Source organism: Macaca nemestrina, chromosome 5 (genome assembly GCF_043159975.1).
Source record: "Macaca nemestrina isolate mMacNem1 chromosome 5, mMacNem.hap1, whole genome shotgun sequence".
Classification (NCBI taxonomy): Eukaryota; Metazoa; Chordata; class Mammalia; order Primates; family Cercopithecidae; genus Macaca; species Macaca nemestrina.
The window spans coordinates 130,735,747-130,760,359 of record NC_092129.1 but is presented as its reverse complement, the minus strand read 5'-3'; the positions used below and the strand labels follow the sequence as shown (position 1 = coordinate 130,760,359).

The window sequence follows — 24,613 nt, the reverse complement described above, 5'->3', positions numbered from 1 at the left end:
GATGCCTTCCTTATCTGTCTCCTAGCCTCACCTATGTTAGTAAAGATGCTTTTGATGAGGACTCCCACTTTTCCTACAACATACCTGAAAGGTTGTCCTTCCTTTGACCAAAACCCAAATGGAGAACTGGCATTAGGGACAATCTGCCACCTGTACCCTGGGGTGGCTTCAGTCAGTTCCAATCCCTCAACAGCATCTCCAACTTCAAAAAGAAGCCCTCGATTGCCTGTAAGACATGTAGACATCATAAACATCACAGGGCACACCTTCCCAAATTGGGGAACTACTTTATTTCAAATTACAAGGTGAAAGATGACCCAGATGCTACCTGTAAAGGTGAGTCAACCTAGAGTCAGACAGAGTAGTTCTATGAAAGGTTCTGTAGTTAATATGAAATACAAATGTTTCGGAAAGCAGTAAACATTCCCTGGCGTAGGAGTTAGCCTTTTTAGCAAGAGTGCCTAGAGAAGAGAACCAAGTCCTGGAGAAAATGTGAATGAGCAAACAGAAGCTGAGGCTGAATAAAAGGAGGACAATATGATTGTGTGCTTGTGGCGTGGCTTGCCTTTGTGCTTCCCAAAGCCGGAAGTGGGCTTCAGCATCTTTTAAGGCCCAGTTCAGCAGGGAAATTCAATTCTCTAAAGTCCTTTTTTTCCCATAACATTGGCAATCCTTAAGTTTCTCAAGTGTCATGGCCTCAATTTGTAGACCTGCACACAGAGCCAAATATGTGTCATGCTGCTATTATGTGATATTTTAAATGATATCATATTAATTTATATTTTGTATTAAGCAAACTCCGAGGCCAAAGGCACAGGTACAATCAATATTGAATACTAACTTGGGCTAAGGGTAAAACTCTGGAATCACAGCTAGAAGTGTTGCTTTGAGCAAATTCCTTGATGTCCTTGCATCTTCATTTTTTCTCATGCATCAAAATAGGACCAATAATAAAATAGCAAGAATACACTAGGACTAAGGGAAAATATATACTCAAAGAGCCTGGAATACGATAAGTGCTCAATAAAGGTAATTATGGTAATTATTATTTTAAACTAATACTGTTGTTCCTCAATAACTCCTAAAAGGGAGAGGTGGATAAGGAATAAATAGAAAAGTAAGAGCGTATTTTGAAAATATTACTTTAAACCAGGATTTCTCAACCTCAGCACTATTGATATTTTAGGCTGAGTAACTGTTGTGAGGGCGTGTCCTATGCATTGCAGAATGTCTAGCAGCCTTCCTGGCCTCTGCCCACTAGATGTCAGTATCACCACCACCACCACCTCCGGTCTAACAGCCAAACAGGTTTCCACACATTGCTACGTGTGCCCTGAGGGGCAACATCGCCCCTGGTTGAGAACAATTGGTTTCCGTAGTAATTTGCCCAGCTTCTGTGGAAGAAACTTCAAAAGCCCTTCATAAAGGACATCACTAACTGTCAAAACCAGCTGCATTCAGGAAATTATCCTACCACTACCCAAGTAGCTAAAGCAGGAAATACCCAAAAAGGGAGCAGACTCTATTTCCTGACAGGAAACACACATTATCTCGATTACTTGTTTCAGTAGTTTTGTTTCCTTGGATGGGAGCTTTCCCTGAGTAAAAACTGCAGATCTGGGAGCTGGAGAATTCTCAAGCCAAAACTTTGCATGCATTTTCATACCTGAATGCCCTTTCTTTAGAAAGGTTTTTTTTCCCCTGCTGGGCAACTTTCCTTGTAGGTGCTATGCCTCTAGAGTTGACTCTCGCTGCCTGTAGTTTAACCACTAAGTCAGCCTGTGGTTCTGAGCTGGGTAACACACCAACTGCCCTTCATCCCTCACTACACTTGAGTCTTCAGTTCTAATGCTCAGCAGAAAAGTGTTCCAGTGTTGTGCTCTTAATTTGCTGCTGTGGGGTGGACACTTTAAATACAGAAGGACAGCTGGAAGCTGCCTTTTCTCCTCCATTTCTGCCCAGTTCAGGCATAACCTGGTGGCAACATCACAATACATCCCTGTTTCTCAAAGCAGCAGACAGATACCCACAGGGGAGAAAAATTCATATTTAAATACATCCCATTGTGCCCCACTCTCCGGCCTTGTCTAATGCTGTTGTTTTGAGCATAGCCGAGCACACGCTAATGCTCCTGTCTTCTCAGCCAGTGGACATGCAACTGACCCATTGAATGAAGGCGGGCAGTTTGGGGGTTTCCTCCAGTAGCTATAACAATATCTTGAGGGCAGTTATGCTTTCTAGACCATGGTCTCTTCTGGACGGCACTGGTCATACAGCCGGCTGGGGCTAGAAGTGCAGTGTCACTAAGCAGCTGAATAAAACTAAGAGCCTTCCTGAAAGGAGAGCCTTGACAATGGTATCGTGGACCCAGGGCTCAATGAGTTAGCCAGTCAAGTAGATGAGACAGAATTCAAACCCTTTTATTTCTACTCATCAGCCCCTCATGATTAAAGATATACAGAGTTTATTGAACAGCCCTGGTGGCTTCCTTACCTGGCTGAGGGGTGGTGAGCCTCGTATCTTTGCCTGGAGCCCGAGTGGTGCACTCAATCTTCCTGGGAGACACATGTCTAATATCACATGGAATGCCTAAAGGGAATTAAAGAAATTTATGTATGTGTGTGTATATGTGTGTATAGGTATACATACACATATACATGTATTGAAAGGAGCTGGGCACATTCCTCAGCCCCGGGCTCAAAACTCCCTGAGCCTAGCACAAACACATCCCATCCTCCCATCCCACCACCATATATCTCTCAAACTCCCTGAGCTCAGTACAAACACCACCTGGAAAGTCTCCGATAAGGAGACAGCCGTACAAGGTTACTGAAAGCGCAGGAATTTCTTTGTTCCCCTACAACTTTCGGGCTATAAAAAGCAAACGCTCGCATTGTTCGGGGCCCTCTTGTATACTGTGTAAAGGAGGGACCAAGTTCGAACTTGTAGTAAAGATCCTTGCCGCTTGGCTTTGACTCTGGACTCTGGTGGTCTTCTTTGGGGAACAAACAGTCTGGGCATAACATCTGGGGGCTCGTCCGGGATTCCCCAAGCCCACCAGACCCCTGGTCAACGGATCTGCTAGGATCGATCTACTGATAGGTGAGCTGGCTCGTCTCCGTTTGTCTGTCTGTGTCTGTGTGTCTGTTCTGAATCTGAATCTCTGACTCGCGAGGTCTGAAACTGAGGCTGGCACAGTCCTGGCGGACGCGCTATAGGACAGCCAGTGGAGACCGGTGGGAGACGTCCCCTGGCTCTCTTCTGATTTAAATTGCGATCTGAGTTGCCGGAGCGGGTTCGCGATCCGGGCAACAGTCTGAATTGCCCCGGTCCCCGGGTGCGCGCCTGCCGTCTGAATTGCCCCGGTCCCCGGGTGCGCGCCTGCCGTCTGAATTGCCCCGGTCCCCGGGTGCGCGCCTGCCGTCTGAATTGCCCCGGTCCCCGGGTGCGCGCCTGCCGTCTGAATTGCCCCGGTCCCCGGGTGCGCGCCTGCCGTCTGAATTGCCCCGGTCCCCGGGTGCGCGCCTGCCGTCTGAATTGCCCCGGTCCCCGGGTGCGCGCCTGCCGTCTGAATTGCCCCGGTCCCCGGGTGCGCGCCTGCTGTCTGAATTGCCCCGGTCCCCGGGCTCCCGGCTTCCGGCGCACGCTCGCGGCCCCGGTCCCCGGGCTCCCGGCTTCCGGCGCGCGCTCGCGGCCCCGGTCCCCGGGCTCCCGGCTTCCGGCGCACGCTTCCGGCCCGGTCCCCGGGTTCCCGGCTTCCGGCGCGCTCCCGGCCCGGTCCCCGGGCTCCCGGCTTCCGGCGCCACACTTCCGGCCCGGTCCCCGGGCTCCCGGCTTCCGGCGCCACACTTCCGGCCCCGGTCCCCGGGCTCCCGGCTTCCGGTGCCACACTTCCGGCCCCGGTCCCGGGGCTCCCCGGCTTCCGGTGCCACACTTCCGGCCCCGGTCCCCGGGCTCCCCGGCTTCCGGTGCCACACTTCCGGCCCCGGTCCCCCGGCTCCCGGCTTCCGGCGCCGCACTCCCGGCTAGCTATCAGTAATAAGTCAGATCAGATTTCCTCTATTGGGATTCTAACCCACATTCCTTTACAGGAAAGGACTACAAATCGTTACAGGATGGGCAATACCCAGAGTACTCCTCTATCTCTCCTTACAAATAATTTCAAAGAAGTTAGAGCAAGGGGCCATGATCTTGGTATGGAAATCAGGAAAGGAAAGCTAATTACTCTGTGTCGCTCCGAGTGGCCTGCCTTTGATGTGGGGTGGCCACCCGAAGGGACCTTCCGACTTGCTGTCATCACTAGGGTAAAATCCAAGATTTTCCTACCTGGACATGCGGGCCACTTAGACCAAATCCCATACATCCTCATATGGCAGGACCTTGTTGAAAACCCGCCTCCTTGGCTGTCCCCTTTCCAATTAGCCTCTGAACCCTCTAAGGCACTGGTTGCTCGACCACTAAAAACCAAGCAACCAACTGCCCCCTCCCATCCTGTTCTACCTGATAGCGGGGACCCACTGTTCACAGAACCCCCTCCGTACCCCTCTGGGCCCCAGGTTCCGGCCCCTCGGGCTGAGTCGCGGGAGAGAGCAGGCGGAGAGGAGGCGGCCGCCACTCACGGGCCTGCTGAAAGAGAAAGTAACTTTGAGGGGCCGGCGGGGCGGACGCGAGGGCGCACTTTGCGGACTAGCCCCCCCCAGCCGCCTGACTCCACGGTGGCTTTACCCCTCCGGGAAATAGGACCCCCAGATGACACAGGAATCCCCAGGCTCCAGTACTGGCCATTCTCCACCAGTGATCTGTATAACTGGAAGACTCAGAGTGCTCGGTTTTCAGACAACCCCAAAGATTTACTGTCTTTACTGGATAGTGTCATGTTCACCCACCAGCCCACTTGGGACGATTGTCAGCAGCTCCTCCGAATCTTGTTTACCACGGAAGAGCGAGAGAGAATACAGGTAGAAGCTAGAAAGCTGGTCCCGGGGGACGACGGTCAACCGACTGCCAACCCCGACCTCATAAACGCGACCTTTCCTCTGACCAGGCCGGCATGGGACTACAATACGGCAGAAGGTAGGGGACGGCTACGCCTTTATCGCCAGACTCTAATGGCAGGTCTCCGGGCAGCTGCTCGCAAGCCCACTAATTTGGCTAAAGTATATTCTATTCTGCAAGAAAAGACAGAGAGCCCAGCCACCTACTTAGAAAGATTAATGGAAGCTTTTAGACAGTACACCCCCATAGATCCAGAGGCTCCAGGGAGTCAGGCAGCTATTGTAATGTCATTCGTAAATCAGGCAGCCCCAGATATTAAAAGAAAACTCCAGAAATTAGAAGACTTGGAAGGAAAGCGGATTCAGGACCTCCTTCAGATAGCCCAGCGGGTTTACAATAACAGAGATACTCCAGAAGAAAGGCAATTTAAGGCCACTGAAAAAATGACCAAGGTCCTGGCAGCAGTAGTACAGAAAGAGCATCTACAGCCAGAGTACACCCAACCCAGGCGGCCCCCCAGGCATGATAATCTGAAAAAAGACCAATGTGCCTACTGCAAGGAGGCTGGCCACTGGGTAAGAGACTGCCCCAAAAAGAAACAACGAGGACAGGGACCCCCTAGGTCTACACCCGTACTAGTCACTCAAAATGAAGACTAGGGAAGACGGGGTTCGGATCCCCTCCCCGAACCTAGGGTAACTTTGCAAGTGGAGGGGTCCCCAGTCCAGTTCTTGGTCGATACGGGAGCACAGCACTCAGTCTTAGTTAAAACTAATGGAAAATTATCCTCCAAGTCCTCGTGGGTACAAGGGGCCACAGGAGTTAAGAAATACCCATGGACAACACAAAGAACAGTAAACCTCGGAGCCAAGAATGTAACCCATTCTTTCCTGGTTATCCCTGAGAGCCCCTGTCCCCTATTAGGGAGAGACCTGCTAACTAAAATGGGAGCACAGATCCATTTCCTCCCTGAGGGGCCCATCGTGACCAACTCCCACAATCAACCCGTGTCCGTCCTAACTATAACCCTAGAAGATGAGTACCGGCTCCACCAGGAGCAACCGGCCCCTGACCAGGACATAGCAACCTGGCTCCAGCAATATCCAGAAGCTTGGGCGGAAACGGGGGGCTTAGGACTAGCAAAACACCGTCCTGCTTTATTTGTTGAACTTAAACCTGGGGCAGACCCCGTGCGGGTACGCCAATACCCGATGCCCCTAGAGGCCAAGAAAGGAATTGCCCCGCATATCCGCCGGCTCCTTGACCAAGGAATCCTCTGCTCATGTCACTCACCCTGGAATACTCCATTGTTGCCGGTACGAAAACCTAATAGTGGAGAATACAGACCTGTACAAGACTTAAGAGAAATCAATAAGAGAGTTGTGGACATACACCCAACTGTGCCTAACCCATATACCCTCCTAAGCACCCTAAACCCTAAACATCAATGGTACACTGTTTTAGATTTAAAAGATGCTTTCTTCAGTTTGCCTTTAGCCCCTCAGAGCCAAAAGCTCTTCGCCTTCGAGTGGAATGACCCTGATAGAGGCATAAGTGGCCAACTGACATGGACCAGACTGCCGCAAGGATTCAAAAACTCTCCTACCCTGTTCGATGAGGCCCTCCATGAAGACCTGGGTGAGTACCGACGCAAACACCCTGAAATAACCTTACTACAGTATGTTGATGACCTCCTGATTGCTGCTGAGACCCAAGAAGCTTGCATCCAAGGGACCAAAGGTCTCTTACAAGCTCTGGGAAATCTAGGATACCGAGCCTCAGCAAAGAAAGCTCAAATCTGTAAATCAGAGGTAACATACCTAGGATACCTGCTTAAAGAAGGGCAGCGCTGGTTAACAGACGCCCGAAAACAAACTGTTCTGCAGATCCCCAGGCCGCAATCCACCCGACAAGTGAGGGAATTCCTGGGGTCAGCGGGGTTTTGCAGACTATGGATACTTGGGTTCGCAGAACTGGCTAAACCCCTATATCAGGCAACACGGGGGCAGCAGCCATTTAAGTGGACAGACGAAGCCGAGTCGGCTTTCCAACAGATTAAAACTGCCCTACTCTCCGCGCCTGCACTAGGACTACCTGATGTTACCAAGCCCTTCCACTTATACATAGATGAAAATAAAGGTATCGCTAAGGCAGTAATAACTCAAAACTTAGGCCCCTGGCGGAGGCCAGTTGCCTACCTGTCAAAGAAGTTAGACCCAGTGGCTGCCGGGTGGCCCCCTTGTCTCCGAATGATTGCAGCCACGGCTCTGATGGTGCAGGATGCTGATAAGCTTGTCATGGGGCAAGAATTGCGGGTCGTTACCCCACATGCCATCGAAGGTGTACTCAAACAGCCACCCAATCGATGGATGAGTAACGCCCGACTCACCCACTACCAAGGATTACTACTAAATCCTCTCAGGATAACTTTCCTGCCCCCAACGACCTTAAACCCTGCCTCGCTGCTGCCCAACCCGGACCTGGACGCCCCACTCCATGACTGCACCGAGATACTAGCTCAGGTGCACGGAGTTCGAGAAGACCTGCAGGATCGCCCACTTCCTGACGCCGACCTCGTCTGGTTCACTGATGGGAGCAGCTTCATGCATCAGGGCCAGAGGTACGCTGGAGCGGCAGTGACTTCAGAGACTAAGGTAATCTGGGCGGAACCCCTGCCCCCGGGGACATCGGCCCAGAAGGCCGAATTAATAGCGCTCACCCAAGCTCTTACCTTAGGGGCGGGGAAAAAGCTGACGGTATATACAGACAGCCGATATGCTTTTGCAACAGCGCATATACATGGGGCCATTTACAGGGAGCGGGGGTTACTAACGGCTGAAGGAAAAGAAATAAAAAACAAGCAAGAAATCCTAGCCCTGCTAACAGCCCTATGGAGGCCAGAAAAGTTAGCCATTGTGCATTGCCCAGGGCATCAGAAACTAACTACTCCAACTGCTCAAGGCAACTTTCTAGCGGACCAAACTGCAAGAAAGGTGGCGAAGGCTCCCAGCCAACTCCTTGCACTCCAGCTCCCTGACCCGGGCCCCCGGGACTTGCCATATTTCCCTGATTATTCAGAACAAGATCTCCAGTGGATTGAAAAGCTTCCCCTGAAACAGATCCAGAATGGGTGGTGGACTGATACTAATGACCAAACCATCCTACCAGAAAAATTAGGACAACAAGTGTTAGAACACATCCACCGAACCACCCACCTGGGTGCTCGGCGGATGATAGACCTGATCAGACGCTCTAAGCTCAAATTCAGACATACAGCCGAGATGGCCAGCAACATCGTGACAAGTTGCAAAGTCTGCCAGCTTAACAACGCCTACCCCCAATCCCAGGCTGCAACGGGAACAAGGCTCAGGGGAACCAGGCCCGGTATCTACTGGGAAGTAGATTTTACTGAGATAAAGCCAGGAAAATACGGGTATCGGTACTTACTTGTCTTTGTAGACACTTTTTCAGGGTGGACTGAAGCATTCCCCACCAAGAAAGAGACTGCTCAGGTTGTAGCAAAGAAAATCCTGGAAGATATCCTCCCCAGGTATGGCTTCCCCGTCCAGATAGGGTCAGATAATGGGCCGGCCTTCGTCGCTAAGGTAAGTCAGGATTTGGCTTCCATCCTTGGGGCAAATTGGAAACTACACTGCGCTTACAGGCCCCAGAGTTCAGGACAGGTAGAGAGAATGAATCGGACCTTAAAAGAGACCTTAACTAAATTGACTATGGAGACTGGCGCTAATTGGGTAGTCCTTCTCCCCTACGCTCTGTTCCGGGCCCGTAACACCCCTTACAGACTAGGCCTTACTCCTTATGAAATTATGTATGGCAGACCCCCACCCTTAGTTCCCAGCCTAAAAGATGATCTGCTCAAGTCCGAAACAGAAAATGTCTCTGAACTCTTGTTTTCCCTACAAGCCTTGCAGAAAATTCATCAAGAAATCTGGCCCAAGCTGAAGGAACTATATGAGACCGGTCCCCCGCCGACACCCCATCCATACCAGCCGGGAGACTGGGTCCTGGTCAAGCGACACCGACAAGAGACCCTAGAACCCAGGTGGAAAGGACCACTCCAGGTACTCCTAACCACACCCACCGCCCTGAAGGTAGAAGGCATCGCATCGTGGATCCACTACACCCACGTCAAGCCAGTGGACCCAACCTCTGATCTTCTGGGACCAATCACGGCGGCGGCTGAAGCACCGGACACGTGGACTGTGGACAGAGCTAAGAACAACCCCTTAAAACTCACCCTGCGCCGACAACATAGCTCACTGCAAACATGCAGTTAGATAGTCTAACCCTAATGTTAGTCGCCCTAGTGGCCGCTGGAGAAATCACAAAACCAGCTCATAATCCCTTTGTCTGGAGATTCTGGCTTTATGAAAACCGAACCCACCCTGGGCAACCTCATAAGCCCGGAAAATTATTGGCCAGTGCTGATTGCCCTTCCTCAGGGTGCAACAGCCCAATTCTACTAAATTTTACCGGTTTTCAAATAGCCAAACCTATGACACCAATAATATGCTTTGAGTTTGATCAGACTAAATACAATTGTAAACACTATTGGTGGCACCAAAATGCTGGCTGTCCTTATAACTATTGTAACATCCACAGGCCCCGTTATTGGGGAGAGAGAAAACAGTTAGACCCTAAATGGCCCTTCTATCGTAGACGGGATAAAGACTTTCCATATACATGGATAGTTAGAGACCCCTGGAACTCCCGCTGGACCACACCTCAACATGGGGCTGTATACTACTCCCCCTCCTCCACATGGCCTAGCAGTCACCTCTATCTGTGGCGAGGCCTAGTGCAAGTACTGCCCCTGGTCCACGGGAATATCCAACGACAGGAAAACAGACTAACACAAGACTTACGTCCTTTCTCCTGGTTAAAGTTATTACAAGAAGGACTAGAACTTGCTAACCTTACAGGACTTCATAGCCTGTCTGGCTGCTTCCTGTGCGCCACTCTAGGGCGTCCACCGCTAACAGCTGTCCCTCTGCCATGGGGACCCTCTACCTTTGCCCAAGCTAACAACCTCCGAAACCACTCGTATGCTCCTATCCTGAACGTGCCCCTATACCTAAACCCCAGTCAGGAGAAGTTTCCCTACTGTTTCTCAGGAACCAATTCCAGCCTCTGCAGCATCACTGCAACGCCCCCTAATATTACCTTAAGAGCTCCATCAGGCATATTCTTCTGGTGTAATGGAACCTTATCTAAGAACCTACCTAGTCCTTCTGTTAATAACCTACTATGTCTCCCTGTCACATTAGTTCCCCGGTTGACTCTACTAACTGCTGGCGAGTTCTTAGGGTATACCGGTAACTGGACTAGTGCTATTATTCACCCAGACCCTAGACCAAGACCTGCACGAGCCATATTTCTCCCCCTCATTGCAGGAATCTCCCTCACCGCATCCTTCATTGCGGCCGGACTGGCGGGGGGAGCCCTAGGTCACACCCTCATAGAAAGTAACAGGTTATACCAACAATTTGCCGTTGCTATGGAAGAGTCGGCTGAGTCCCTTGCCTCCCTTCAGCGGCAGCTCACGTCCCTAGCTCAGGTAACCTTGCAAAACCGGAGGGCCCTAGACCTCCTCACTGCAGAAAAAGGTGGTACATGTATATTTCTAAAAGAAGACTGTTGTTTCTACATAAATGAATCAGGACTTGTAGAGGACCGGGTCCAACAGTTACGCAAGTTAAGCACTGAAGTAAAAACACGGCAGTTTGCTTCAGCTGCAGACCAATGGTGGAATTCCTCTATGTTTTCTCTGTTAGCCCCCTTCCTTGGACCCCTGCTAAGTCTACTATTTCTGCTTACCGTAGGACCTTGTGCTGTTAACAGAATTTTACAATTTATTAGGGAGAGATTTGACACCATACAACTCATGGTCCTCAGAGCCCAATACCAACCTGTAAACGCTGAAACAGAATCAGACTTATGAGACCCAAGATTGGCTCTGAAGATACCTGAAAAGAAGGGGGGAATGAAAGGAGCTGGGCACATTCCTCAGCCCCGGGCTCAAAACTCCCTGAGCCTAGCACAAACACATCCCATCCTCCCATCCCACCACCATATATCTCTCAAACTCCCTGAGCTCAGTACAAACACCACCTGGAAAGTCTCCGATAAGGAGACAGCCGTACAAGGTTACTGAAAGCGCAGGAATTTCTTTGTTCCCCTACAACTTTCGGGCTATAAAAAGCAAACGCTCGCATTGTTCGGGGCCCTCTTGTATACTGTGTAAAGGAGGGACCAAGTTCGAACTTGTAGTAAAGATCCTTGCCGCTTGGCTTTGACTCTGGACTCTGGTGGTCTTCTTTGGGGAACAAACAGTCTGGGCATAACAGTATATGTGTGTGTATATATAATTGTATATATATACACACACACACATACAGAGAGAGAGAGAGAGAGGCAGTGGGGAGATGTGATGGCAAGACCAGACTGAAGTAGACAGGCTCCTATTCTAAGGCAAAGGGCTGGGTGTAGATGGAATAGCAAAAGTTGTCACCCCAATTGAAGGAGAAAAGAGAGATTGCAGAGCAGCAGAGGATAGGGCAGCTTGAAGTATTCAGAAGGAAAGCCATGCAATGAAGTGCTCTTCATTGAGGAGGTACTGAACCACTTGGCTGAGCATGGGAGATAAGTGTGACATGACAGTGTGAGGACACCCTTGGTGCCACCGACTACAGAAGCATCCCACCTACTACAGGACCTGGCAGAGCACAAGGCTCTAGAAAGGTCCACAAAAGGGTTTGCCAAGTCTGGGGTGCGGGTGATTTCCAGAATAATCTGTATAGCAAATGCCCACCCACTCCTGCTTGTCTATATCAAGATAGTTAACAAGGGAGAGTGAAGAGAGAGGCTGTTTTTAGTAGGAGTAAACCTTTGTTAAGAAGCAGCTGTATTTCTTTCTTTCTCTTCACTCACAAGATGGGGTACCTGAGGGAATTGAATTGCCTGTGCATTGTGAGTGTGTCTGCAGGACATTCTGTTCCTGTGACCCATGTACTGCAGGACCGAAATCCTACCTGTTCTCAACCAAACACATGACTTATCAAACATGATAAGTCAGAAGGGGCAAAGCTTGCTTCCTCCTGCATCCCTCATGCCATACAGACATATAAGCTCCTAGGGCATCTAAAACTATGAACTATTTTCAGCCATTTCAGCATAGTTACCTGCAATGGTAACTTGGGCAGAATTGTCAAAGAAGTCTCCTGTAATTGTGATGTCCGTTCTTCCCCCAAGGCTCCCAGTTTCTGGAAACACAGATAATATTTCTGCAAGAGTTTAAAAAAAAAAAAAGTAAGCTTCCAAATATAGATCAGAATATGACCCAGATAATCATATAATAATAGGGTACATTAATAATTTATTTCTTATTTTAACTTTCTAAGTTCAGCAACAGTTGAATTTTTTTCTAGTAGTAACTGTTTAAAAATGCACATAATAAGAAAAAGACCAGAAGTATATATTATCCAGGATCAATATTTGAAAGGAAGGGGAAATGTGGAGTCGTTCATGGTATCAGCAAAAGCCCCTAGGTACCATGATGTTTACTCAGAAAATCTGTCTCCTGACCTCAAGGACAATATTGACAAGTCAGGGAACAATAAGTTACAACACAAGGAGGAATCAACTTTGGGTACACTGGGAAAGGCTTCAGTTCACCCACATGAATCTGTAATTCGCTCTAAGCAGGAGAATGAATTTCACTGTCTTTAGGACCCTCCCATTCTTCCCCACACTGAATGCTCCTTCCCCACATGCACCTCACACCTCATACCCAGTTCTTTCATGCTGCTCCTGATTGTTTAAAACTGCCTACGGTAGCCAGGCGTGGTGGCTCAGGCCTGTAATCCCACAAGTTTGGGAGGCTGAAGCGGGTGGCAGGTGGATCACCTGAGGTCAGGAGTTCGAGACCAACCTGACCGATATGGTGAAACCCCGTCTCTACTAAAAATACAAAAATTAGCCGGGTGTCGTGGTGTGCACCTGTAATCCCAGCCACTTGGGAGGCTGAGACAGGAGAACTGCTTGAACCCAGGAGACGGAGGTTGCACTGAGCTGAGATGGCGCCACTGCTCTCTAGCCTGAGTGACAGAGCGAGACCCTGTCTCAAGAAAAAATAAAATAAAAAAGAAAAGAAAAGAAATTGCCTGCAGTAATATGACACATAGTCCCCAGAATTTAGCTTTATCTCATTCTTTCCTCTCCATTATCAAGCTTTGACATTTCTAAGATTCATTCCCTCCAGAGAAAAGAGGAGTTACATTTGTGTAAACTGAAGGTAGAAAGGCTAGTGATGAATGGTTACCACTGAAAAATAGACATTTTAGGAGGTTATTTTATAATGCTTTTTCCCATGTGACAAAGCAGAGGAGACATATGGAGGCAAAGATTGATCCCTTACAGTCAGATACCAAAATTCACCACTAATCATAATAACCCCCTGCTTTTAACCTACTATTTTAAAATTTCTTTTTTTTTACACTAGCACTGGAATTTTGTATTAGCTTTATGTGGAGATTAACACATTCTTTTGTCATGCATTCAAAATTACACAGATCAAAGACAAAACAATTTATGAAGTTCTTAAACTTTTAACGTAGTTGTAGATATTTGACAATTTTTTTCAACATTCACAGAGCACCTATTATATGGTATACTAGGGATATAAAGATGAATACAAACTAGTTCTTGTCCTCAAGAAGATCAGCATCGTAAAGCAGGTGTGCAAAACTATCATTTAATACCTTGGGTTGGAGAAATGAGAGAGTATATGAAAGAACGAGAAGTTTAGGAGTAGGATGGGAGTATTGAGGTATAGAAGAAAATGTTTAGAGATGACACTAATCTGAGTCTTAAAGGATGAATTAGAAGTGGCCTAGCGAAGAGGAGAAGGAGAGGGCATTTAAAAAGGAAAGATAGCCTGGGCATGGAGAGAAGAAATTGCATAGTGCATGCAAGTGTTGCTGGAGTATGACAGAGAGAGAGATAGAGCTGGAGAAACAGACAAGGAGGACGTCAGAAGTTTGGCCCATTTCTGGTAGGGGAGAGCAAGCCATCAGAGGATGGTGAGTAGGAGGGAACCATGCATCAGATATATGCTTGATGTAGAGAATGTGGGGGAGGGGCTTGAAGGGGCAGAGGGCAAGTCGGGGCCTCTAGAAACCACTGCAGCATGTAACACAAGAGGTGATGGGGTCCAGAAACAGACAGTTGCTGTACAGATACATCATAAATAAGAGATAAAAACTGGCAGAAATTGTGATTGAATGGATATGGATAGGAGGAAGAAAGAGAAATCTTGGATGAATTCCAAGATTCTTGCTCCTCTACCTCTTTAGACGACTTTTGGCATAAGAAGGATAAGCACCACTTTGTCCATTTTAGAGATGCTTAATTGAGGCTCAGAAAGCTTAAAAGGCTTAACCACGATCAACTAGTGATTGAATGTCAGCCCCCGAGGAGCTCAGCCCAGGGCTCTTCATGACTGTCCACACCCTCTTTTCCTACAGCCTCCTCTGCTGTGAAGAAGTTCTGGCCTGTGAGTCCTGATCCCAAGAAGACATTGGCCCTGGAAATGTAAAAGCACTGTGTCGTCAGGGATACCTGTCAGCCTACCAATCATTCCAGGGTTTGATAGTGATGGGCAGGCTCACAAAAACCTTGGAGTGGAGTGGCAAGAAGAGTGTACTTCCCACCATATATTGGCTATGGACATAAGATTTGGAATTGGAACTAAACATTCTAGCACTAAAACCTTTGGCTTTGGAAAAGATGCTTGTTTATCTGAGTCTGTTTCCTCATCTGTAAAATGGGGCTAATGTTAAACCATCTCATAGTTCAGTGAAATAAATATTGAGATTTTATGTAAAGCACTTAACAAGGTCTGACATTCTTCCTGTAGCAGCTATCACTATCACTATCACCTTGGGCGCTTCTTCAAACTTACCCCAAACAGACGAGTTATACTGTTTAAAGAAAGGAAAAATCAGGGTGAAAATTCAGCTGTTGCAGGACTAGGCTATCTAGAGGGCAAATGACATTTGCTCCATGGCCTGCGAATTATCTTGCACTTTTGACAAAGGTAAATTTTGATTGCTTCCGGAGTCTGAACCTACCTCACACAGTTCTTCAGTGGCTGTGTGACTGTATTCCATTCTAGAATCTAAGTATTCTTTAGTAGCCAGCTTTCTACTACCAAATTGAGTTCACAATTCCATGCAAGCTTCCAATTTTCACATTCTTTTTTTTTAGTATGACGGTTTACTCATCAGATGGTAACAGAACAGCTTAATGTCAATATTAGTCATAAATTGTTGAATGAATGCTCAGAGATGGATGTTGAAGTAACTGGAAAGATGTGCTTTAAGAGTTTTTAAGTGCCACCTTTTTTCTTTTACTTTCAGAACATAGAATAAAGCAAGACTCTCCTTTCTTTTATTCAGTTTATATCCATAGACTTTGTATAGAAGTATATTATCAAGACTCTTTTAATATATTAACTAAACCTGACATGGATACAAGCAATTTAATCTCAACCAAAACCACAAGGCTGTCTATGATTGTAGGGATAGCTTTGGGTGTTAATGGTCATCAAGAAATGGCCAAAAGATAGGGAAGGAGGGGCCAACGTTGAGTGACGCACAAGGGAAGGGGTACTTCATAAAGGGGAATAGTACCTGAGTGTGTCTGGTATAGGAAAAGGTCCTGTTTAGCACTGATCAGCCATGCCTTCTTGCGGACCATTGACCTTCGAAAAAGACAAAGTTCTGTTTTGAATGAAAATAGCATCTGGGATTGCATTTTTTTTAGTCAGCTGCCTGAAAGGAAGATTGGGATCTTCCTTCTATCGATCTTTAGAACAGTTGAAATAGCAGCTCCCTTGGATGACTAGAGAACAATACTACTGGGACAAAGTTGTTTTCTGATATATAAAATTATCATATGGGAATAATGCCTGCTTCATAGAGTGCCACAAATGTTCAATGAAATGATGAGTGTGAAAGGGCCTAGCCCTTAGTTGGCCTATAATCAATACTCAATAGACATTAATTTTATTTCTTCCAAAATGAGAACGAGAGAAAATCTCCATACTTTGGGCTGTAGAGCTATATATAATTGCCACTGCCATTACAATGCAATTATTATCAACTAGACCCTGCACTTTTAACAGAAACACTTGTCAAATTATATAGGGACAGAATGTAAGGTAAGGATTCAGAAATCCAGAATCCAGATTTGTCACTTCAAAGTGTGATGAAATGTGGACCCCTTCCCTTTTGAAGAAGGCACTTCCTGGATGGTACAATGTATTTCATGAAACCATGTTCCTTATAAGATACTTGTGACAGTTTTCAACCTACAGTACTTGGAAATTACTTAAGATTTAATTTCCAAAATTCTGCACCACCACCATATCGAAACACACATTGCCTACAGATTAGTGACGAGGACACAATTTTTTTCACCGAAGTAAAAAAAGTCAAGGAGGTACATGAGGTCTCATTATACTATTCTGTTTGTATATGTTTAAAATTTTCCATCGTAAAAAGATAAAGTAAGCAAGATGAGAGAGATAGATAATATAAAATGAAGACAAATTTGCCTATTTCTATACCCAGTTACTTACTTTCCTTTATTAAATACTGAGAAGCTAACATTCTGGGAGCCTGTAACACAAAGAAACACACATTAACTCAGGAATCTGCATGAATCTTCTGGGCCAGGCCATTGCTTTCATAAGCCCAAAGACTCCAACATCATCAAATTACCAACCAAACCTGTAATTTATTTACCCCCCACCACCAAAACAACACCTCCATAAGCTTAGCATCATTAGCAATGTGGCCTTCTAGCAATAAAAGGGCAAATGTAGTATTGCATAGCAGGGAAGAGCCCAGGCTAGATGGAGCATCATTTAAATATTGATCTACTGGTAACTAACTTCAATTTTTCTCACCTGCAAAGCCAAAAAATTCCACCAACTTCACAGGTTGGTGGCATTAAATTAGTTTCTATATGAGCTGTTTCATATAGTAGTGTTTTCCAGGGAATTCTTAACAAATAGTAATTATTGTTATTATTATTATCCTCATGTGAACCAATCTTGCAATTGTTTTTGTCTGGATACAGAGAAAGAAATGGATAAGACTTTAAAATTATGTTACTTCTCTAACAGACCGATGTAATCGCCTTCCACATGGCACTGCAGAGTCCCAAGACCATGGTCCTCCTGGATAGGATAACTAAGGAAAAGACAAATGGAGGTAAGAATGACCAGACAACTCACCACCAGAAGATCTGACTCTTTAACCAGGAAAGTAGAAAGCAAAAGGAAAAACAAATTTGCCAGAGAAAATGGTAGGTACTGAAGGTATAATGAGTTCATTAGGGCAAATGCTTAGGGTATTACTAACTAGTGTATATATAGGGTAATACTAGTTAGTAATACCCTAAGCATTTGCCCTAGTACTAACTAGTATTACTCTAAGCACTTGGTCCTTTCTTTTCAAATGTGTCATATGACAAGTATAACAAAACCTTTATTTTAAAAAAAATCTGTTATCAAGTATGAACCCCATAAAGGACAATTCTGACCAAACAAAATGCAGACACAAGGAAGACTACACACAAGTGTAGAATTTGGCTCTACTATACACCAGCCCGAAAAAGTGAAACCATAGGGTGTCATTCTTGTAATGGCCTCAAAGGAAGGGCAACCCACCCTGTCCAGAGTGAAGTAAAAATACAGTAAAACGTTGGGTCTTTAAACTGGAGAGTGTAGAAACTTATTCCTAAATTTTTAAGTTATTTCTACCTTTGGCTAGTCACTGAAGTATAGTGGTTAAGATCATGAACTCTGGGAGCTGATTAGTTAGACAAGGTTCAAATCCCAGGTCTGCCACTTGCTCTCTGTGAGACCTTGTGCAAGTTACTTAACTTCTCTGTTTCTCAAATTCCTCATCTGTAATGTGAGACTAGTAATCATACATACTCCCAAGATTATTGGGTGACTTCAATGTAAAGCATTCAAGCAGAGCTTGGCCTATAGTAAGCCCCTAACAAGTATTAGCTACGTGTTTTCAAGGAAGGTTTTGGCATCCACTTCAATATGCACTTTGAATCAATCCCTGTGTCTTTTTCAGTAGTCTAAAGATAAGGCAGTAAATAGCTATGTGTGATTTATATTTTAAAAAAAACAGATATGTGGTGAGTGGGGAGAGAAAGAGAGTGTGTGTGTGTTGTATCCATGTGGAAGAACTTACAAGCATATGCATTGGCAAGATAAATAAGACACTCACCAGCTTCCCGTCTGCCTATTTACAAGAGAGCAAGGAGTAACCCATTTGTCTCCTTGAGCTTCCAAGATCACTGGGCTGGATTTTGAAAAAAAGAAAAAAAGGAAAACAAAAGACAAGGGATAATTGTGCAATGCTCCCAATAAACATTCCTCAAAAAACTCAGAGGAAACATGGCTATGAACATTCTCCTCTGGATTTTTCTGCACTATTGCAGGTGGCTGAAAGCGGATGTCAAGTCAAATTCTCAGCAGAGTAGGGGTGCACTCATGGCTCATGCTTTCACACTAAACAGAAAATATTTCTCCCTTCCCAAAAACCTTCATAATCTCCACACTGGCTACATTGGTTCCACACAGAGATAATATTGCATTTATGCCTTTATTCCCCCTTTCAAAGACTATATCCCAGATGATGGCTGGGATGGGACCAACTAGCAAATGTGGCACATTCCCAAGGATGTAGTAGGAGTTTCTACCCCCTACAACAAGAGTAGTTTTCTAGTAAGGTAGGTTGACCATTGCTTAATGCCAGAAATGTAAATCCTGAGAGTAATCAGATCATGTTCTCTTCAACTAGGGCAAAATCAGACAAATGGAATAGAACAGAAGAGGATGCCCCCAACCCATCCCAAGTGAAGGAAAAATTAGACACCATGTATAGAATCTACGCAGCTGAGCATATAGTAAGATTATTTTCCGTCTACCTTATAAATCCTCAGTACAGTTGCTTCATTTGTTGAATGATTACAGTTGCTTAGAGCTTCTTACAGCCTCTACAATTTCAACACTTTTTGTCTTGTTCTCCTCTCTCTCTAGTGTGGATGATTTAATAGTAACACTTTCCACCACATCTCCAGTGAAGAAAGTCATGTTGACATCCTAATCATTCCCAGAAAACATTAAAAGCTCTATGGCTTTTAGTACCTGTGTCCACGTTTTCCTCTGATCCCACTAATACAATTTTTAAAGCACAAATGGATAACAACCAAATAAGAAAGTTATAATGGGCTTTTGGGTTTACACATCATTTTATAAAGAATCTATTTCAGCCTCAGAAACAAAGGAAGGAAGGGTGAGAATTCAAAAAGAAAATCCACAGATGCAATTACAGTTCATTTCACACTGAGCCCAGAGTGACTAGTTGTCAGTAAATAAATGGACCAACTTAATCGACCAGTTGCAATTACATTAGCAAAGTTTGCTGAAGCCCAGCTCATGAGGGACCATAAACTGCAAAGAGAGGAAAATAGCAATTCTGTGCCAACTGCTTACAATTTATTGCCATCAGGGAAGCTGGTCCCAGGAAGCCGTGCAGCATGTATGTAACTAGTTAAACACAAAAACAAACACACGCTTACCTATCAATGTATTCAGCATCAAAATCAAAAGTTTCCAAGCTTCCGGTCATAATCCAGCCATATACATGTATTAGTTTTCCTGTTTGAAGAAGGAATTTTTTTTTAATTTAATGGACTCAGCTCAAACTCAATGTATAATTTAAAAAACCACGTTTCTTTTTGGTTACATATACTCAATATGGCAAAACAGGTCATGACCCAGAAAATTAATACTTTTAATAAATTGTACAACAGTAAGGTCAAGGGTATGATTTAGTGATAAATATTATAAAATATAAAAGCTAAAATAAGCTATTGTTTCCATCACAGACTTAATCATCTATGCATGGAGCACAGAAGGAATAATGGGTCTTCTTCACAGTCTCAAAGTGTGAACGTTTCAGAAAGAAGGGGCTCGTCACCACACACTGCCCTGTTCCATTCTCTTGGCTCTGTGGAGACCATCCATCCAACTGAGATTTAAGAACATGTGCCTTGGGTGCTCCAGGCTTCATGAGGCTTTCCTCTGGGCACTTGCTAAAATGAACAGGCTTTTCATATGAAGAGGCTTATATCACACAATCTGATGGGTCTTCAGGGATCCCAAGTATATGCCTTCCAAATAATTAGAATATTTAACCGTGTCTACTTAAACCATCACAGGCAATGTTTACAGGTGACAGAATGTGGGTTAGGGAGATAAACCTCAAGTCAAAGAATAGAAGAGAAAAGGGTACTGAGGGACTAATGAGGTCATGAAATCCAGAAAACTGAGCCTCTTTATAGACATTGAAGGCCACCAAAGAATGCAACCAAAAAGATGTTCCCTTCATATTGCACTTGTGTGTTATTAATAAGAAGTGACTTTCATCTGCATCTTTAGTGAATGACTCTCACTAAAATAATAGAAACCTTCCGGAAGGTATTACGGCCACCATTTTGTAGGTGCATGGGTAGAATGACCTAATAACAGGCAAAGGTCACAGAGTTGGCAGAAACCTGGAGTCTCAAGTTTCCTGTTACTGCTAAAAAAAATTCTGGCAGAATAATTCTAATTTCAATAGGGCCAAATGATCAATACCCTAGCCTCGGTGAGTATGACTTCTAGCTTTGACAGGCACAATTTTAAAACTAACAAAAGGTTGTAGAAATTAGGAATTTCTGTGGGTTTTCGTTTTGTTTCTAAACAAAGATAGCCAACAGAGGCTGACAAATGGCCACACCAGAACACGGTGCTGGGGGATTCCATGTCATACTGGAAAACTGCTAACCACGTATACAAACCCAACTGCTCAGAAAGCATCACCCCTCTTGTCCCTACCACCTCCCCCATCTCCCTGGCTGCTACACTGGGCAGGCTTCCCAAATGAAATGAGAGTATTCATCTGGAAAGTGATTATAAAGATGCAGCCGTATGAATCCTGCCCAGGGGGACCACTCCAACCCAGCCAACCACCAATCCTTTCCCCAGAAGGTGGAAGAGACACGGAGCAGAACTCCAGCTTGGTGGGAGAAATGGGCTTGGCAGATCTGGGTGCCAGCTGACATTCCATTTCACACCTCTAACGGCCGGCTGCTTCCTCATCCCTCACCCTAACAAGACTTCTGCTATCTAAACAGGAGTTTCTAACACCAGAGCAGCAGGGACCCAAATGACTGCATGTGATTTTCACAGACCACATCCCTCTTTCATAAAATATCAGGTCCTGATTATTCAGACAAATGGAAAGGAACAGATCTGTGAAAATCCCGCATGAGTAAGAGCATGCCAAATTCACATTCTCTGAAATATAATTTAAATTCACTCATACATAATCTGTGTCTATACACACAAACATAGAACATATAAAACGCTTTTCAATAACTTAGATCTTCATTCTGACATGCTTGAGCAGTTGAGCCAATCAAAACAACAAGATCCATCTATGCATTTAGACACAACTATAATAAAAATTCAGCAACTTTTTAGCACACTCATACCATTTTGGAAACCCTAACAAGTGGAAAACCTTAAATAAAGGTAGGAATTTGGCAGGAATCAGACAGCAAATTATATATAATCCTAGTTGTGTTTACTACTTAGTTTTAAGGCAGATTTAGCAATCCCTGAATCCACTTCTCAGTTGCAATCCCTTCTTTTATGTAAATCCCCCAGCTTTATATAATCTTCTTTTCTATCCTCCTGGCTTTTATATATCTGTGTGCTCTCTAACTTTATAAACAAAACCCCCAGATGAAGACTAAAGTTAATGACAAAATGGTGAATATATGGGCCACTCTGGATTCTGGCTGTCTGGTTCAAATCTCAACTGTGGTATTTATTATCTGTATGACTTTTGGCAAATTCCTTAACCTTTTGCTACCTCATTTCTTCATCTGCAAAATGGGAATAAAAATAGCCCTTCTATTATCAGGTTTTTGCGAGGATCTAGTGAGACATCTGAAGAGCTTAGACTGGATCCTGGCACACAGTTTAATAAAGGTTTATTATTATGTGAATGATTACAAAGTTAAAAGCAAGGATGACTCCTCTTTCCTCCAGTCTCCAACATCAACTCGTTTGATTTTGCTGTCCTCTTTTTCTTTTCATGTTTGCATTCCTTTTGTTATCAGTGAAGTAACAGAGCAAAAGTGCCCAGAAGTAAAACCAAAGCACGTTAAAAATGAACCAGAGGTTGAGTCTTATTTTCAAAACAGCATCAAAGAAGCAGCTAAATTTTCCCACTCATAAAAACCACTCACCTAGGTTTGCAACAAGCTTTGGCAAAGAGATTCACAATTATTCCTATTTTAATAGAAGATTTCTTACCTGGAACTCCACTTGGCGGATAAACTTGGTGAACGATGGGTGTCTGCGCCTTGGAAAACTGTTTAGAAAATAGTACCACAAGTGAGCATGTCATTAAAATATTCACAAACACAGGAGGCACAAGCCATTCCTCAGACAGCATTACTTGAAGGTAATAAATGGTTACATTTCCTTGTGTCACCCTCACATCTTTCTAGTTCTTTTTATCCTTGTAATATTTCTATGAAACAGGAATGATGGGGCCGGGTGCGGTGGCTCAAGCCTGTAATCCCAGCACTTTGGGAGGCCGAGACGGGCGGATCACGAGGTCAGGAGATCGAGACCATCCTGGCTAACACGGTGAAACCCCGTCTCTACTAAAAAATACAAAAAAAAAAACTAGCTGGGCGAGGTGGCGGGCGCCTGTAGTCCCAGCTACTCGGGAGGCTGAGGCAGGAGAATGGCGTAAACCCGGGAGGCGGAGCTTGCAGTGAGCCGAGATTGCGCCACTGCACTCCAGCCTGGGTGACAGAGCGAGACTCCGTCTCAAAAAAAAAAAAAAAAAAAAAAAGAAACAGGAATGATGGATATTATCATATTTCTCCTATAGATGAGGTAGAGGTAATTTGATTAAGGTCACATAGCCCTTTATTCTGTACCATATTGTCCAAACCTTGACAAGCCTATTTCCACCTGCCCACCTTCCATACCCAAGAACACATGTTACTAGAAAGAAAGGTAGACAGGTCTTCATGCAGAACATCAGTCTTTTAATTCCATTGTTGTAATTTGATGTTTTGAGGCCTTGAAGATTTTGATTTTTCTAGAAAGGAATGCACTTATTTAATTGGATCAAAACTTAAATCATTAACAGCCAGCACCTTGGTAGGTATCAGTAAGCTACAAAAAATGAGAAGCTGGATAGGTACACAACTGAGGCACTTACTAGAGAAGTGGAAGGTACCTGCTGTGAGGAAAATGACTCAAAAGATTCAAGGAATGGGAAGCAACATTGTTCTTCAAGAAGGAGGAAAGCAGCATCAATGGGAGCAGTGGGAGCCTGAGAAAGCCTGGCAGTGGCACTCCAAATCATCTTACAATGCCCCCTGTCCCCAAAGCACGCTCTCTGCTGACCATAAGCTCCATAAAGGCAGGGACAATGCCTGACTGAGTCGCTGCTGTGTCTCTGTGCATAGACTAGTATGTAGACGACATTCGAATTTTTGTGAATGGATAGACTCGCCCAATCTGGATGACTGATATACTGCCTGGAAGGAGAGGTGAGAATGAGACAATCTCAGGAACTCCATCTCACCTGTAGGCATCTGGGTTAATCTAAGATTAGTGCATTACTCCATCAGGAAATCACACCAGGGCCAATGTGATGGACTGGCCAGACCAAGGCTTGACCTGTGAGCCAATGACTTACCTAGGAAGAGATCTAGTCTCCTCCTCCCTCCCCCTCGCCAACCCCTTCTAGATGCCTAGACTACCACCATTCCATACAACCTACAGTGCTTCCCATTTGCAAAACAAATTACAGCAGCAAATTGTTTTGTTTGGTCTTCTTTCAGAACCTCAGGATTCCCAGAGAGAATATCACCAAACAATAACTCAGTTGTTAATCAACAGCCCTAATCAGACATTGAGAATCAACAGACATTTCAACAAAGCTGATGGTGGCTTGCCAGGCATAGGTTTTAAGTATTGATCCATATGCTGTATAGTCTGCCGTGAAGGCTAATTTCCTCACTTTCTAAAGGAAAGGGTTAGAAAATAGTTCACAGAAAATATGTGCTGTCAGGGGGTCAGAATAACAATGTTGTTACTTCACAGCTTGGGAACTGGCTCTGATCACACCGAAAGATAAAGATTAATACAGTTACACACACACCTGCCAAACATTCAGTCCCCACCCCAGCCTCCCAGCCAACCACTGCCCCTAGGCCTTCATACCAACATTATTTCAACTGGACTATATCATAGGAGCCTAGTGAAGTACAGTAGTGGTTATTGACCTATCTCACAGATGTTTAGAAGCTGAGGCAGCTGGAACAACTGAGTCCAAACCAAATAAGGAAGCATACCTCTCTATTTCAACCTGAAATCTAAGAACCAGCACTCAGTCTGTAATCCTTCTACCAGACTTCCATGGGAAAC

At 45.1% G+C, this 24,613-nt stretch overlaps 1 protein-coding gene across 1 annotated transcript in view; it reads right to left on the bottom strand.

Moving 5' to 3' along the window:
- LOC105490872 (PKHD1 ciliary IPT domain containing fibrocystin/polyductin) overlaps positions 1 to 24,613 on the bottom strand; it is a 472,028-nt gene that overhangs the window by 438,023 nt on the left and 9,392 nt on the right. The window contains 9 exon segments of the mRNA XM_071096950.1: positions 85 to 226; positions 2,494 to 2,589; positions 12,198 to 12,299; positions 15,708 to 15,778; positions 16,658 to 16,697; positions 17,209 to 17,273; positions 18,330 to 18,404; positions 19,687 to 19,765; positions 22,475 to 22,532. Coding sequence (XP_070953051.1) covers positions 85 to 226; positions 2,494 to 2,589; positions 12,198 to 12,299; positions 15,708 to 15,778; positions 16,658 to 16,697; positions 17,209 to 17,273; positions 18,330 to 18,404; positions 19,687 to 19,765; positions 22,475 to 22,532 — 728 coding nt within the window.